We start from the raw sequence: 14,681 nt of genomic DNA, 5'->3' as shown, positions 1-14,681 counted from the left end.
GACTGGCAACAGTTACAGAAATGAGCCACCAACACCTGGGTGTGAGACTTTTTATCTCCCAATAACCAGCAAAAAGCAATAACCAGCAAAAAGCTAGAAATAGGGATGTGGTTCAAGTGGTAGAACACCAGTTTGAGTGAAAAATTGTAAGGAATATCACCTAGGACCCAAGTTCAAGCTTCAGTAATGGCACCCTCAAAAAAAAAATTCCCAGCTGGGCACTGGTGGCTTACAACTGTAATCCTACCTACCCAGAAGGCTGAGATCTGAGCATTGCAGTTTAAAGCCAGCCTGTGCCGGAAAGGCCGTGAGACTCTAGCTTGAATAAACCACTCAGAAAACTGGAAGTGGTATAGTGGTTCAAGAGGTAGAGCACTAGCCTTGACCTGAAGAGCTGAGAGACAGCGCTCAGGCCCAGAGTTCAAGCCCCATGACCAACAAAAAAAAAAGAGAGAGAGAGAGAGAGAGAGAGAAAAAACATTCCCCTCCCCCACCAAATCTTCTTTGATGTTTAATCTTATTTGTTCTAGATGAGTATAACTCATCCACATCACTTTCCTGGTTCTTCCTCTTTGTGACCCATGTTAGGAAAAAGCATGTGCTTGCTGCCAAGGCCAGGAGAGGAATTAGAATTCAGGATTTGAGTTATTAGCTGTTTCTACCCTTCTCATTATTATACCAGACTTGTGAGACTTCCAGCATTTAGTACTTGAGGTCCAGTGAGAGAGCCCAGCTCCCAGTACTGTGCCCTTGTGGAGTTGACCTTGTCAATCTCTTACCCGTTGAAGCACCTGTTCTTGTTTCTCTTTGTTGCACTTGGCCCGGCTCAGATCTCTTAGAAAAAGATGCCCCATCCCTTCTTGATGTTCCTTTCTTAGTTCAAATTTCTATATTTAAAAGATTGATTAGCTCTTTGTGTGCCAAAAGTACCTGAGCTTGTGAATTCTGAACTTTGAGTGGATTTGTTTTGTTATTTCAAGACAGTGGTTTGGCCATGGGTGGACTATATATATTTACTATTGAAGTTCTTACTTTTCTCCTTTTACTTGGAGAAACAAGTATTGGTGTAATATCACCCTTGCTCCTACCCTCAGAGAAGAAAGTAAAATATTTTTGTGTTCATTAGATATTTGTGGCTAATTACTACTTTGTTTAAAACACAGTACTTTGGGTGGAAGAGAAGTTCTCTGGCTGTTGGTCTTTGAGCAGGCTCAGGCTGCAGGCACTTCTGAATGAACTCCTAGAAGAGAACAATAAACTAGAGCAGATATCTAGAAACCCTACACTGTGCTCATTTCCAGCTTTCATTTCATCACTAGCACAAAGATTTGTACACTAGGAACTCAGCAGTTGCTGAGGAAATATACTGGGATTTAAAAATTGGTACTTGTTATTTAACTTTAATATTTTGTTTTCTAATCACAGCCTTTCTCTTTTGTTTGTTGTTCTTTCTGGTACTGTGGTTTGAACTCACAGACTCAGGCTTATTATTCAGTGTTCTACCGCTAAGCCAAGCCTCCAGTCCTTTTTGAAACTGCTGATTTTCTAGGATCTTACTTTTTGCCCAGGCCGCACCTGTGCCTATGCCTACACTACAATCTTGCTACTTTACATTTCCTACTGGGATAGCAGGTATGCACCACCAAGCATTGGTTGACAAGCACTCAGGAACTTTTTGCCCAGGGTGGCCTGGGCAATTCCTCTCCCTACTCCTTCCCCTCAGCCTCCCAATTACCTAGGATTAGAGGAGTGAATCACCTTGTCCCACTTTTTGTTGTTGTTGTTTTGTCGGTTGTGGAGCCTGAACTCTGGGCCTGGGCTCTGTCCCTCAGCTCTTCAGCTCAAGGCTAGTGCTCTACCACTTGAGCCACAGTGCTACTTCTGGCTTTTTCTGCTTATGTGGTGCTGAGGGATCGAACCCAGGTCCTCATGCATACAAGGCAAGCGCTCTACCACTGAGCCACCTTCCCAGTGTGCAGGGCACTTGGAGGGTGGCAAAGACACCTGTGTGGGAGACTTGGAGGGCCTGCTAGTCTGCAATGGGGTGCTGCACGGCATCACCTCCTGGGGCCATGTCCCATGTGGCAGCCCTAACAAGCCTGGCATCTACATCAACAGTGTCAAACACACGTTCACTTTTTATCAGTATAAATTAATTGTACAATGAGGCTTCATTGTGATATTTACAACAGCATATAATAAATGTACTCTGATCAAATTTACCCCATCTATATTGCATTGCTCTTTATTAACCCTTGCCCTTTTCCTTCTCTATTTTTTTTGTGCCAGAACTGAGGCTTACCCTCTGGCTTCCAGCTTTGGGCCTCGAATTCAGTTCTTTTACTTATGGCTTGTGCTCTACCACTTGTTATTTTGATGATGACTAATTGGAAATAAGAGTCTTGAGTATATGTCTACAAGAGTAATTCATATTGTAGCAGCAGTTCATTTTTTGACTCTGTGTCATATTCCATTGTATTACTGTACCATAGTTTGTCCATTCTAATGTTGATGGAAATTTGGATTGTTTCCAGTTTGTGGTCATTATGAATAAAGTTACTATAAAAAAATAAATAAATAAAACACAGCACTTGAGTTTAGCTAGGTGTGGAATGTTGTCCAATCTCCAGCAGGACTGTTAAGAACCTTGAGTGCAATGATACATAATGCTTTCAAGTAAGGATTTTAGTCCAAGCACAACTAATGAATGAATCATGGCTCTGGTCACTAAGAAAAAAGTTATGCTTTCCTCTGCTTTAGAATGTTCCAGCACAGGGGCCTTACTTGCTCTGTCCTGTGCTGGATCCCCTTGGTTCTGTGGGCTTAAAAAGCTAATCTTGCCTTCTCTGGGAATTTACAACAGGGACTTGAGAGAAGATTGGTGAACTTGTAGACAAGAAGTGAATGTCTAAGAGCATAGCAATTGAATGAAAAAAGAATCTGATATTATGCCCAATGACACATTTTTGCAATGGACAGTGGCATGTTGTTCAGCTACAATAAAAGTTCTGTGTTTTTGAGTAGAAATCTCTTTTGTTGTGTAATTTGAGGTTGCTCTACCTTTGCATATAGAAACCCTCTTTTTATTTTCAAGGTAAACCATGTGTACTGCTTAAGATACCTTGTTGGTGCTCCCCTGCCTATTTTTCAACTCCCCCCAAGTAATGTATCCTACACAGTCAACAATGAAGGACTTCATAAGAAGTAAAAGCTCAATGGCAGTAGTTCACACCTATAATCTTAGTTAAGATCTGAGGATCCAGGTTTGATGCCCAGGCAGACAGTTCTTTTTTTTTTTTTTGGGTGGGGGGTGTCCGGTCGTGGGGCCTGAACTCTGGGCCTGGGCGCTGTCCCTCAGTCTTCAGCTCAAGGCTAGCGCTCTACCACTTGAGCCACAGCACCACTTCCGGCTTTTTTCTTTTTGCTTATGTGGTGCTGAGGAACCCAGGGCCTCAAGCATGCAAGGCAAGCGCTCTACCACTGAGCCACCTTCCCAGCCCAGGCAGACAGTTCTTAGACTCATCTCTCATTAGCCAGCAAAAAGCCAGACGTAGAGGTGTGGCTCAAGTGATAGAGCACAAACCTTGAGTGAAAAGGCCAATCTAGGGGTGGGAATGTGGCTTAGTGGTAGAGTGCTTGCCTAGCATACATGGAGCCCTGGGTTCGATTCCTCAGTACTACATAAACAGAAAAAGTCGGAAGTGGCACTGTGACTCAATTGGTAGAGTGCTAGCCTTGAGCAAGAGAAAAGTAGTTCAGAGACAGTGCCCAGGTCCTGAGTTCAAGCCCCAATACCAGCACCAAAAAAGAAAAAAAAAAGTGAAATATTGAGCTACTTCGTGCTCAAGTATAGTATTGTAGACACACTGCCATTGGAACATGGAGTTCAGTGTATGAAATAGCAAAGGCATATACTACCACTGAGCAGTAAGCCATTGCCTTAGGTGACTATCAGTCCTAACTTGAGATGTTGAATAAATAACACTCAGAGATTTGTCCCATTAATCAAGGTACATAATACTTTGGAAGATGCATGTGAGATGAGAGAGGTATTCTGGGATCATGCTTGTTGAACTAATAGTATTTTGTGGACATTCCCTAAGAACCCTCTCAAAAGTAATACATTTCTTAGTTTGCTGACTTTGTGTTACATGAAGTTAAAACTTTTGGTTTAGTAGGCTGGAGGTACGACCTGAGATTCTGCATTTCTTTTTGTCTTCTCTTTTGGTACTAGAGATTGAATCCAGTGCTTGCTGTGTAAGTAGTTTATCATGGAGCTTCAGCCCAACCTGAGATTCTGCATTTCTAATGCACTGATAGGAGATTCTAATGCCTCTGGTCTGGGGAGCACAGTTTGAATAGGAAGGCCTTCTAAATCACAACTTTTGTTTCTTACTCTAGCATTGTCCTTTTTTAAAACAACTGTATCCTTTAATAGGGTTTGCTTGGGACTGTTGCCTTCATGATGTAGATTGCTGAATCTTGGGTTAGTTAGTAGTCATTCAATGAAAAACAACATTGAGAAAGCTAACGTTCAGCCCTCTGTATTTAGGATATGCACAGTGAGGTCACAGACCAGGAAAATCAGCAGTGGGAATAGGCAGAAACTATGGTGAGGAAGATAACACTCAAGAAACCAGTCAGAGAATGGTGTTAGGTGTATGAGTATGTGTTTGAGGTATACAATTCAAATGTAGAACTCAGAAAGCTAGCCAATATGACTTAATAAAGGCCCATTCAGTGGCTGGAGACATAGTAAAGAAGAGGGCTTGGTGCTAATTCTCAGCTCCATTTAAAAGGTGTGAGAGCTTTAAGTCCCACATGTTTCCTAGCTGAGACTGGATATGCTGTCCCAGGAGAAAGTTTCCTGAGTACTGCACCAGGAAAAAAATCTCATTCTCTTGATTCTCTTGATAATGACTCACCCCACCCATGTCCCATTGTTTCCTTGTTCTAGTGACTGAAAAAGTCTATGAGAGTGAATCTTGCACTGATAGCGAAGAGGAAATCAAGATGAAGACACCCTCTGTGCACAGGCCTCCTGCCATGACTCTGAAAAAAGAGCCCAAAGATGAACGGAAGGGGCCCAAGAAAGGGGCTGCTGTGGGCAAAGCTAGCAGACAAGCATCCATCACTGGCTTCTTCCAGAGGAAATGAACTGCCATCTGTGCCAGTCAGAGACATGGAGTGGTCAGAGGACAAGACCAAGAAGTATAAAATCTCACTTACTGTGTAAGTTCACTTAGTGCCTCGCCTCATCTGGATCAAAAGACTGTTCTTCCGTCTTGTGAGGCTTATTCATTTCTGGTTTTTAACCAAAAAAAGTCACCAGAAGCAGGAGGCAAAATAATATTTAAAACGTTTTGTTACCTTCTAAAGACTATTTTTTGTGTGCTTGAACTTTCTTGTGTGTGACTAGGTGCTGTCACTGAGCTTCTCTACCACTTGAGTCACAGCTCTACTTCCGACTTTTTTTTTTTTTTTTTTTTAGTAGTAGTTTATTGGCGATAAGAGTCCCACAGACTTTCCTGCCCCGGCTGACTTTGAACCTTGTTCCTCAGATTTCAGTTTCCTGAGTAGCTAGAATAATAGACGTGAGCCATTGTTGCCCAGCACATTTTTAAAGCACAGTCTTTGACCAGTGTGAGAAAATTCACTCCAAAATTAAATTGGGATTGATTGTATAGTTATCCACTGGACCCCTCCCATTTCTTTCCTCTCTTCTGTATGTGTGTGAATGTTTTTGTCCATGAATTCTACTGGATGTGTTCACCACCACCATTCCTTCTCCCCACTCTCATACTTTGTCCCCTAACCCCATAAACTGTTTTCTGTAAATCTATTCAGTCTTTGTTGGACTAAAAGCTGAAACAAAAATCTTGTTGTAACTGTTTTTCTCCGTACCATAGAACACACTGACACCTGGCTGAGGACCAGGGCATTACTTGTGTTCTTCCCCTTTGACAAAAGCTTAATTAGTGGTTAGAGGAAGGCCTCAGGCAGAGCACAAATACAAATTTAATGGCGAATCCAACTCCAACAAATTACTTAGAGTCAGCATGGATATGAGAGGAGTTGTCCTGTTGCTGACACAGGTGTGCTAATCCTATGCTCTATATGATTTCCTGCTCCCCTTTTTTCCATTCTCAGTACCTAGAGAGTAAAACCCATAATGAGATGAAGACTAAAAAGACACTCTGGATAGTGTACAACATCTACAAGGAAATGGGACCTTCAGAAACAGCAGTTTTCCAGGAAGTCAATGAACTTTAGGTATCCATTTACACACAGATAATACTTCGTGCAATTTTAACTTGCCCATTTCCAAGAAGGGCTGACTGATTAGTGGATCTAAACAATAAATAAAACATTTGCTTTTCTATTTGTAGAAATTATCTGTTCAGATGGTAAGTATCAAGCATTCTGACTGGGCAGGCAGTGGGTGAGACCAGTAGATGGAGTTATGTGGCAGTGATGTGGCACAGTGAGCTCCAAGGTTGGAGATGCAGACTAGCCTGCTGCTGGGACTCTCCCATGGCAGACAAGGGCCTTGTAATTTCTCTTCCTGCCTCAGCCTGGCCTGTGCTGTTAGCAAGTAGTCAGCTGTAGCCTGCTGAAGATTAGGATTGTAACTGGCCTTGAGATTAACTTGAATTTCTTTAGCAACCATGGACTTAATGGTTAAGACCAGCAGCTTGGGGGAGGAGCCCTGGCATCAGAACAGGACTTGGGAAGGCAGAGGCTCTGTATAACAGGCTTTATAAAGGTTGACATACTCCAAAACCAATTCTTTTTTTAACAATGAAAAGGATGGAAAGCATGGCCTTAAAGCTTGATGAGGAAATTTCTGGAGAAGAATCCCTTTGTTTTCAATGGTTATTTATGTCATCCTCTCTAGTCATTTTTCTAAATGAGAGTGGAAAATCGAAAGACAACAGTCCAGTTTTTTGAAAAGTTATTTTGCTGGGCTCTGTAAGAAAACTGACTGAATTAGAAAAATCTGGTCACAGTTGGAGTTCCATCTTTCAAAGGATAACACACGTCCTGTGATCTCTATGCCTAGCACACGGCATAAACTCTGAGCAGTCTGTGACAGTAATTATTGAATAGTGGCTTTATTTCTTGATTTTATACAGTACTCTCCCACATTACCCACATGAATTAAATAAATTTGAGAAGTTTTAAAACAGTTTCAAACTGAATGCCTGATGACTCTGTTCCTTGACAGACCAGCAACAGTGCGTGCAATTATCTAAACTTTGAATAGGAATGAGGGGTTTTCAGTTTATGTTGCTAAAAGTGCATACCCATAGTCTGTTTGCTGCCTCCATCAGTTTTTCAGCCCTCTGGGAAATCTTAGTTTCAGCCAACCTCATTTCTCAGTTCATTTAGAGAAAAAGCTGGTCCAGGTCTTGTCCTTGTATTAGTTTGGCTTCACTTGCTCTCTGACTTTGGGCAAATATGAGCCTTAGGTTCTTAATAACAGAGCTAAAATGAGTTACTGTGAGCCAATTGTGAGCCAGTGTTTATGTATAAATTTGTTCCAAGGTTGCTCTCACAGACAGCAGCTTCCTTTCTGATATCATAAATGATACAACTGGCTACCAGCTTGAAATATTGTCAAGGATTTGACCCAAAGGCTGTACTCTCAAAGGCATTCTACTGTGTATCCAGCCATAAGGGGAAGAGAGAGTTATTGCTAGTTTATGAAAGGCTTTTAAAGAATTAACTTTTTTTTTAACAGGAAGAGTGGTATTTATAGATGGCAATGCAATATTTACTATTCATTAAAACATTTGTTGTGTTATCCACTCTGTGTCCAGGCCTCGTTTAGGCACTGGAAGATAGAATAGAAACCATAGAATTTGTCTCTGGTCATCAGGACCCCTGAAAGAGACATGCCAGTGCAATGGAACTAGTGTCTTATGTGAGTGCAGTGACAGAAGCACAAAGGTCTTCTCCCAAGTTCTAACCAGGCTCGACCCTGCTTGGCCTCTGAGATCACCCAAAAATCAGGAGGTCTAGCTGTAGGTGGCATGGGGTCTTCTGTGAGTTCTTAGAGGGTGAGGGTCATCACAGTTTTCTGAAGGAGAGGGAACCAAACAATTCTTTGAAGGATGAGGATTTTTTCTAAGTAAAAAGGAATAGGAGCCAGGTTCTGGTAGGCTGTGATCTGAGGATTGCAGTTCAAAGCCAGCCTGGGCAGGAAAGTCCATGAGACCCAATTAACCACCAAAAAGGCAGAAGTGGAATGGTGGCACAACTGGTAGAGTGCTAGCCTTGAGAAAAAAAAAGCTCCGGGACAATGTGTAGGCCCTCAGGCAGGCACCCACACATGTGTGCATCCGTGCACATCTGTGCGCACGTATACACACACAGGAATGGGAAAGATTTCTCAGGCAGGAGAGCTTGTCAGGAATGCAAAGAAAGGGACTGGGATGGAGACAACTCCAAAGACTAGAGTTTGGAAACAGGGAACTGTACTGAAAAGAAAAGATGGAGTCCTGCTAAGGAGTTTGTAGTTAACAGAACCAAATGAATAGAAATAGAGGAGTGAAGACCCAGGTTGATTCCTCACTAATAGTAATTGCTGGCTTTCACTTATGCTCTTGTAGGACACAATGGTATCTCTACCCATATGTGCACGTTGTATCTTAAGTCTAGTCATGAAAATTGTAAGTAGGATTAAAGAAAACTATCATGGTTAAAACAAATGGTCCTTAATTCTGGCAGCCAGCATAGACACTTGCATTGTTCTCTTTTCCTCCCCTTCTCCCTTATTAACTCAGATTTCTTAAACAGAATTCATTTTTAAAAAGTAGTTTCAACAGCTAGTAATGCTCTGTTGCTCTCAATAATGTGAGCTTCCACTCACCTCCCTGAAACACAGTTGGGGTGCGAAGTTGGGGGGAGGATGGATGGAACAATTCTCTTTTCTATCTTTGTTTCTTTAAGAAGACATCAGTTATTATAGAGGAGAGCGAAAAGAAAGGCCTTATAAGGAAACTAAATAGTTTCTTCAGGACATGAGTAGAATGAGTGCCTAATAATGTATTTGCCAGAAATGTACTCTGTGTCAAGACTCGTTTTGGTAAACTTGTCTCCTTTCATTGGTTCCGGGATCTGAGTATGCTGTAATGCAGCTTTTACCACCATGAAACCCAGGGGCTGCCTCGTTTTGTTGGGAGACGGCAGTATTGCTTTCTGAGTTATTGCCCTGGCGGCTCTGTAAATTAGCCCATGCTGTCACCATGCCCTCTCTGAAGGGCACATTGTACCCAAATAACTGCATTTAGGATTGCCTCTTGCCACTCCCTACTTCATGACACTTCTCTCCACTTGTATCTGTGTCCAGTTTTTGTGTGTGTGTTCTTAAGTTTGGGCCACCCACAGATTGCCACCCAGGCTCCTTAGCCAGAGAGACTTGGTTAGGCCTCCGATCCAATAATTTTCCATTGGATCAGAACCTACCTTAACTCTAGAATTCCCCTTCCATTTCAAACCCAGAATATCGTGTGACTCCCCACACTCTCCCTCCTCTATTATTTTTCTTTTTTTGCTCTTGCCAGACTCCTGTTTCTTAAGACCTCCCTTGGCTCTCGCAACCTTCTTTTTTTAATGCTCAAACTTCTCTATGGCTAAGGCCTTCTTTGGCTTTTTTTTTTGCTACATAAACTGTCTTTCTCAAGGTCTTCTTCCATAGGTTCTGTCTTCCTGGACTGTTCTATAAAAATAGAAAAAACACATTAAGTATCTGCTTTGGATCATTCAGATGCAAAGCATCAAGCAGCTGATGAATGCTAGATATGTTAGTGCTGGACTAGATACTGTGGAGATTATTTGCAAGAGCCTGGAAGTTGCCATTTTGGAGGACAGGAAGGACATACTGTATAGCCTGGAGCACTTTAGACAATGCTTCGCTGAGTTGTGGACAAGGGACTTAATAATATTGTCTTCTGAATTCACTAGAGAAGTGGAATTGCTCTAATGGGCAAAACCTTTAGAATCCTGTGTTGAGAACAGCATAAGAGTTAAGATGGCTGAGGATGGTGCCCTAAGTTAGGATGCCTGTGTTAGCTGTTTGAACTTCCTTCACCATTTATATACCATGATTCATAGAGGTAAACCATAATAAGGTGAATCTTTAAATGGAGTTATTCCTGTCCTACTCCAAGGATGAAAATATAGATGAGAAAGCGAACAGGTGCCTGGATTATTTCAGAAGTTTGCAGGATCTATACTGATTCTCTATACGTTCAACTTGTTTGCCATACATTGTCAACAGTGAACCTGGGCTGCTCTGATGGAAACAACACAGGTTTGGGAGAAAAAGGTCACAGGTCCCAACCCTGTCTGAGCCATTGACATTAGTCCTAGTACTCATCTGTGGCCTCTACTTAGTCTTTCCCACATTTTCACCTGCCTTAAAGGGTTGTTGTAAAGCCTTAGTGAAATAATGCATGGGTAGTCCCTGATTTTTGTTTTGTTTAGTTCTAGGGAATCATACTCGGGATTTCTTGTATGCTAGACAAGTGCTTTACCACTGAGCTACATTCCCAGCCCTGTCCCTGTTGTTGGCATATATTAACTAATACAAAGCAGAACAGTTCACTTTTTTTTTTTAGCGACTATTGTGTGCTTGACACTGTTTCAAGAAGTAAGTAAGATAATTCTTTTCCTCCTAGCAACCCTATGAGGTAAGTCCTTGTGTTTCCATTTTGTAAATGAAGAAACAGGCAGTTTTATTCAAGATGGCAGAGCCAGGATATAAACCTTGGCAGTTCCACCCCATTTCCATCAGTCTTAACCACTATGCTATATTGGCTACATATGCTCTTGGCTATGTTATTTTGTACTTCCATACTTACTGTCCAATGTTGATGTTTATTGATTGATTGATTGATTGATTGCCGGTTGTGGGGCCTGAACTCTGGGACTGGGCGCTATCCCTCAGCTCTTCAGCTCAAGGCTAGGGCTCTACCACTTGAGCCACAGCACCACTTTTGGCTTTTTTTGCTTATGTGGTGCTGAGGAATCGAACCCAGGGGCTCATGCATGCAAGGCAAGCACTCTACCACTGAGCCACCTTCCCAGCCCTGATGTTTATTTTTATAAGTAAAAGTACAACTAGCTTTTCAGATCTCAGCTGATCAGATTCAAACCATCCTAATGTTTGTCTCAGTCAGCTACTCATCTGTCTGATGGCTGAATTCTCTCTATAGCATCCCTGCCAAGTGGTCCTGAGTCTATAAACAAAGATGCATTATGTTCTGTATACCATACTTACTAAATTACAAAGTTAGATAAGTAGACTAATAAATGTTATGATGCATGGGGTCACAGTCTTTAAAAAGAAATGAACTCATTTACCTTACTTTTGTAACTGTAATTCCCCTGCTCATCACCTTTTCAATAAAGAGTAAAAAAGAGAGAGAGAAGCTAGAAGAAAGTAAAGCTTTCTGATTAATTTTAGATCATCAGGAAAGAGCACTTCCTGAGGAAAAAAAAAATTACCCAACTCTTGGCATTGCCTTTGACTTAACCTTTATAAGAAATCCAAGAATGTTTGAAATTCAAAAAGAAGTTTGTCTCTGGTAGAAAAGTGGCTCCAGGGCACTTGCCCTGATTTGTACCTGGTTAGGTTAGTGTCATGTCTCTTGTGAATATCAAAACCATATCTTCCAGTAAGAGTTGCTTAAAGGTGTGTGAAGCTGACACACAGCATGGTGATAGTAGAATGCTGTTTAGTCTCTCCTGGGTTGGGATGCACACAAGTCAGAACCTTTATTCTACAAACCAAAGCACCTCATATGAGCGTTTCTCTTGTTCCTCTTAGGTAGGATTTGCATTTATGTAAACAAGGTTTTTCTTTATCATGCCTCATCCTTACAATTACCAGCAAGGTCTTGTCCATATTTACAGAAAACAAGCCCAGGAGTTGAGCTGGGTAGGGCCAGCATCTCACAGTGAGTTAACAAGGCTCAATCCTAGATCTTCAAACTTAGCATCTTGTGACTCACTCATAGGATAGCAGAATGTGTGGTGTGTTCATAATTGTGCCTCAATTCTTTGGATGCTCACTGATTGCCCCACAACTAAGGTGGCCACAGGAGAGGATTTAACCAAAGCATGTGGCACCTTTAAAACTGCAGCTTGCAGTAGGATGTTCTTGCACAGTGGCTCAGCACACAGCCCTTTGCCAACAGTCCCTGAGTCAATCCCTACACATGGAGATTAAGACTATATCTCCTCAGGTTGTGTTCTAGCGATCCTGGAGGGAGGACCAGAGCATGGACTCTAAGCTTTCTGGCTCGAAGCTTGAACTTGAAGCTTTCTGTGCTGGGGTTTGAATTGGGGCCTCAAAGAACTTGGAGCTTTCTACTATACCATCTCCTTCCATTGTATAGAGGAGGGTGCAACCACAGGACCCATGGGAGGGTGGCCTATGCCTGCCTTGGGGAGTAAGGAAAGATTTAGCAAGGAAGGAGGGCTTAAATGTGGGAGTGAGACGGCTATTTTAGGCAGAAGAAACAGGGCCATGAGGAATCCTAGGTCTTGTGAGAGTCTGGTTGGTGGGTTTAGAGGCCAGATGATTAGGCAGGGACCAGGTCACAGAGGCCTTTTGTTAAATAGTTTAGACTTTGTACTATCAGCCACAGGAAGATTTTTTTAATACATTAAGTTTGGCAATTAGAAAAACCACCCTTTATTACCTGAAAAGAGAACTACTAAAGTTAGAGCCAGATTGTATCTGCATCTTGAGACAGAACAAGCAGAGGAAAAGAATTTGAAGTTGGATTTTGTTCCATTTGAGGCAGATGACTCCTTGATCCACTTGGAAACTCAGGACAGGAGTGTTTTAGGAGCAATTTCAGTGTGGAGTGATCCTCCCTTACTGGGTCATTTCATGCTTGGAAATCCTCTGGCTCCTGCCTGAGCCATGGTCCTAGTTAAAGCATGGAGATGGGATTGGTTCCACCGTTCCACTCAGAATTCATGTAGGCCCTTCTCTGACGCACATGCACACACTCTGATTTGGACCTGGAACTGACTCCATCTGCCTGGAATTCTTGGGCCAAAGTGACCCATAGTCTCAGACTGGTCACCTAAACTCAACCCAGGTCATGTTTATCATATATCCATTCTATTGCAAAGGCCTGCCAAACACTTTATATCATTGAATCATTATGTTTTGTGAGATATAATCAGCCCAGTTACACGAATTTAGTGACACTAAGGCTGCCCACCTAGTATGTGGATAGCAAAGTTGGTACTTGGGAGACAGGCTGAGTGTCCTCGGGGTGGGAGGGGGGAGGGGTTGGTTTCTCACAGCCCCACACATGATAGAGCTATACCACAGGGCTACATCACTTGCCCTTGTCATCCATTTTTTTATCTGAGCTGTTTCCAGTGGTGTGAAATACAATAAGCAATCTTAAGTATAATAGTTGGTGTTCATATTAGGCGTTGACTGAACAGCCATTGAACTTGGTATTATAGCATGATCTAATTCTTCTCTAGCAGTAAGTCTGTTTGCTATGAATCCCAAACTTCACCCTTCAAATATGGGGATAGCTATTGTGAAGTTACTGCATGAATCTTGGAGTCCCCTAGGCTTCCCAGCCTGTGTACTTTAGAAGCTGTGGAGCAGCTGGAGATGATCACTTTTTGGTGTTGCAGAAAGTACTTGACCTTTAGAGTCTGAAGTTCCGTGTTCCCACTTACTATTAGTGTAACTTTCCAAAAGTCACCTCATTGAGTCTCTCATCTTGCCTGTAAGGTGAAGCAAATAACTACTGCAAGGTTGCTTTGAGGATTAGAGATAAATAGAAAGTGCCCAGTTCATAGTGGTTGGTAATAAATGTTCATTATTATTATTATCAGAACAATGCTTTGGGAGCTTTAATCTTACTTATGGGAGAAAAATGAGTTTCTGTACTTTGCTAAATGTTTTCTGTTAACTTTTTCTTTTTTCTTTTTTTTTTTGTGTCAGTATTGGGGCTTGAACTTAGGGTCTAAGCACTATCCCTTAGCTTTTTTGCTCAAGACTAGCACTTTGCCACCTAAACCACAGCTCTACTTTTGGCTTTTGGTAGTTAATGGGAGATAAAAATCTGGTGGTCTCTCCTGTTTTCCTTGGCTTCAGACCACTAGATCTCAGCCTCCTGAACAGCTAGGGTTACAGATGTGAGTCATTGGCACCTGGATTCAGTTAACCCGTATTAGAGTGCCCACCTTAGAGACAACTCACTGGACTACCCTGATGCCCTAACAGAGTGAGGAGGGCATGCCAATGGGCCAGTGTTCCAGTGCAGCCTCTGATTCTGTTCACTTGCCAAACTCATGAGCCACCAGCACTGCACCTTAGGTGCATGTTCTATATGCATGTCCGGCTGCATGCATATAGAATATACTTGTTTCACCCACATTTCTGCTTGCCACAGTGTGGAGGAAAGCTAGTTTTTGAGTATATGTCCTGTTTCCCCAAGGCCAGACATCGCAGGGTATCTTTATTAATGAAAGAATAAATAGATCTCCCACAGTGAAGAGGCCTCCCCCAGTGATGTATGGGGTGCTCAGGCAATCATCATGCCGGCAGTTTGAGCCCATCTGTTTTCTCTGTCCACCCCCTAAGTACTCTCCCTTGTGGTTTGCATCATTCTCTGAGGCCAGCCAACTCC

At 42.3% G+C, this 14,681-nt stretch overlaps 1 protein-coding gene and 1 long non-coding RNA gene across 2 annotated transcripts in view; both read left to right on the top strand.

Moving 5' to 3' along the window:
* Pold3 (DNA polymerase delta 3, accessory subunit) overlaps window positions 1-5,479 on the top strand; it is a 47,419-nt gene extending 41,940 nt beyond the window's left edge. The window contains exon 12 of the mRNA XM_042687994.1: window positions 4,958-5,479. Coding sequence (XP_042543928.1) covers window positions 4,958-5,157 — 200 coding nt within the window. The 3' untranslated portion in view covers window positions 5,158-5,479. The remainder of the gene's footprint in view (window positions 1-4,957) is intronic.
* A 36-nt stretch (window positions 5,480-5,515) lies between these two features.
* Window positions 5,516-14,119, top strand: LOC122114744. Its single transcript, XR_006148633.1, has 3 exons — window positions 5,516-7,003; window positions 12,255-12,257; window positions 14,107-14,119. It is a non-coding gene; the product is annotated as an uncharacterized LOC122114744 (long non-coding RNA).
* The last annotated feature ends 562 nt before the right edge of the window (window positions 14,120-14,681 follow it).

Source organism: Dipodomys spectabilis, unplaced genomic scaffold, assembly GCF_019054845.1.
Source record: "Dipodomys spectabilis isolate Male_0828 unplaced genomic scaffold, ASM1905484v1 ptg000003l, whole genome shotgun sequence".
NCBI lineage: Eukaryota > Metazoa > Chordata > Mammalia > Rodentia > Heteromyidae > Dipodomys > Dipodomys spectabilis.
Note: the sequence above shows the minus strand (reverse complement) of the source record. Positions and strands in the feature narration are given on the sequence as shown.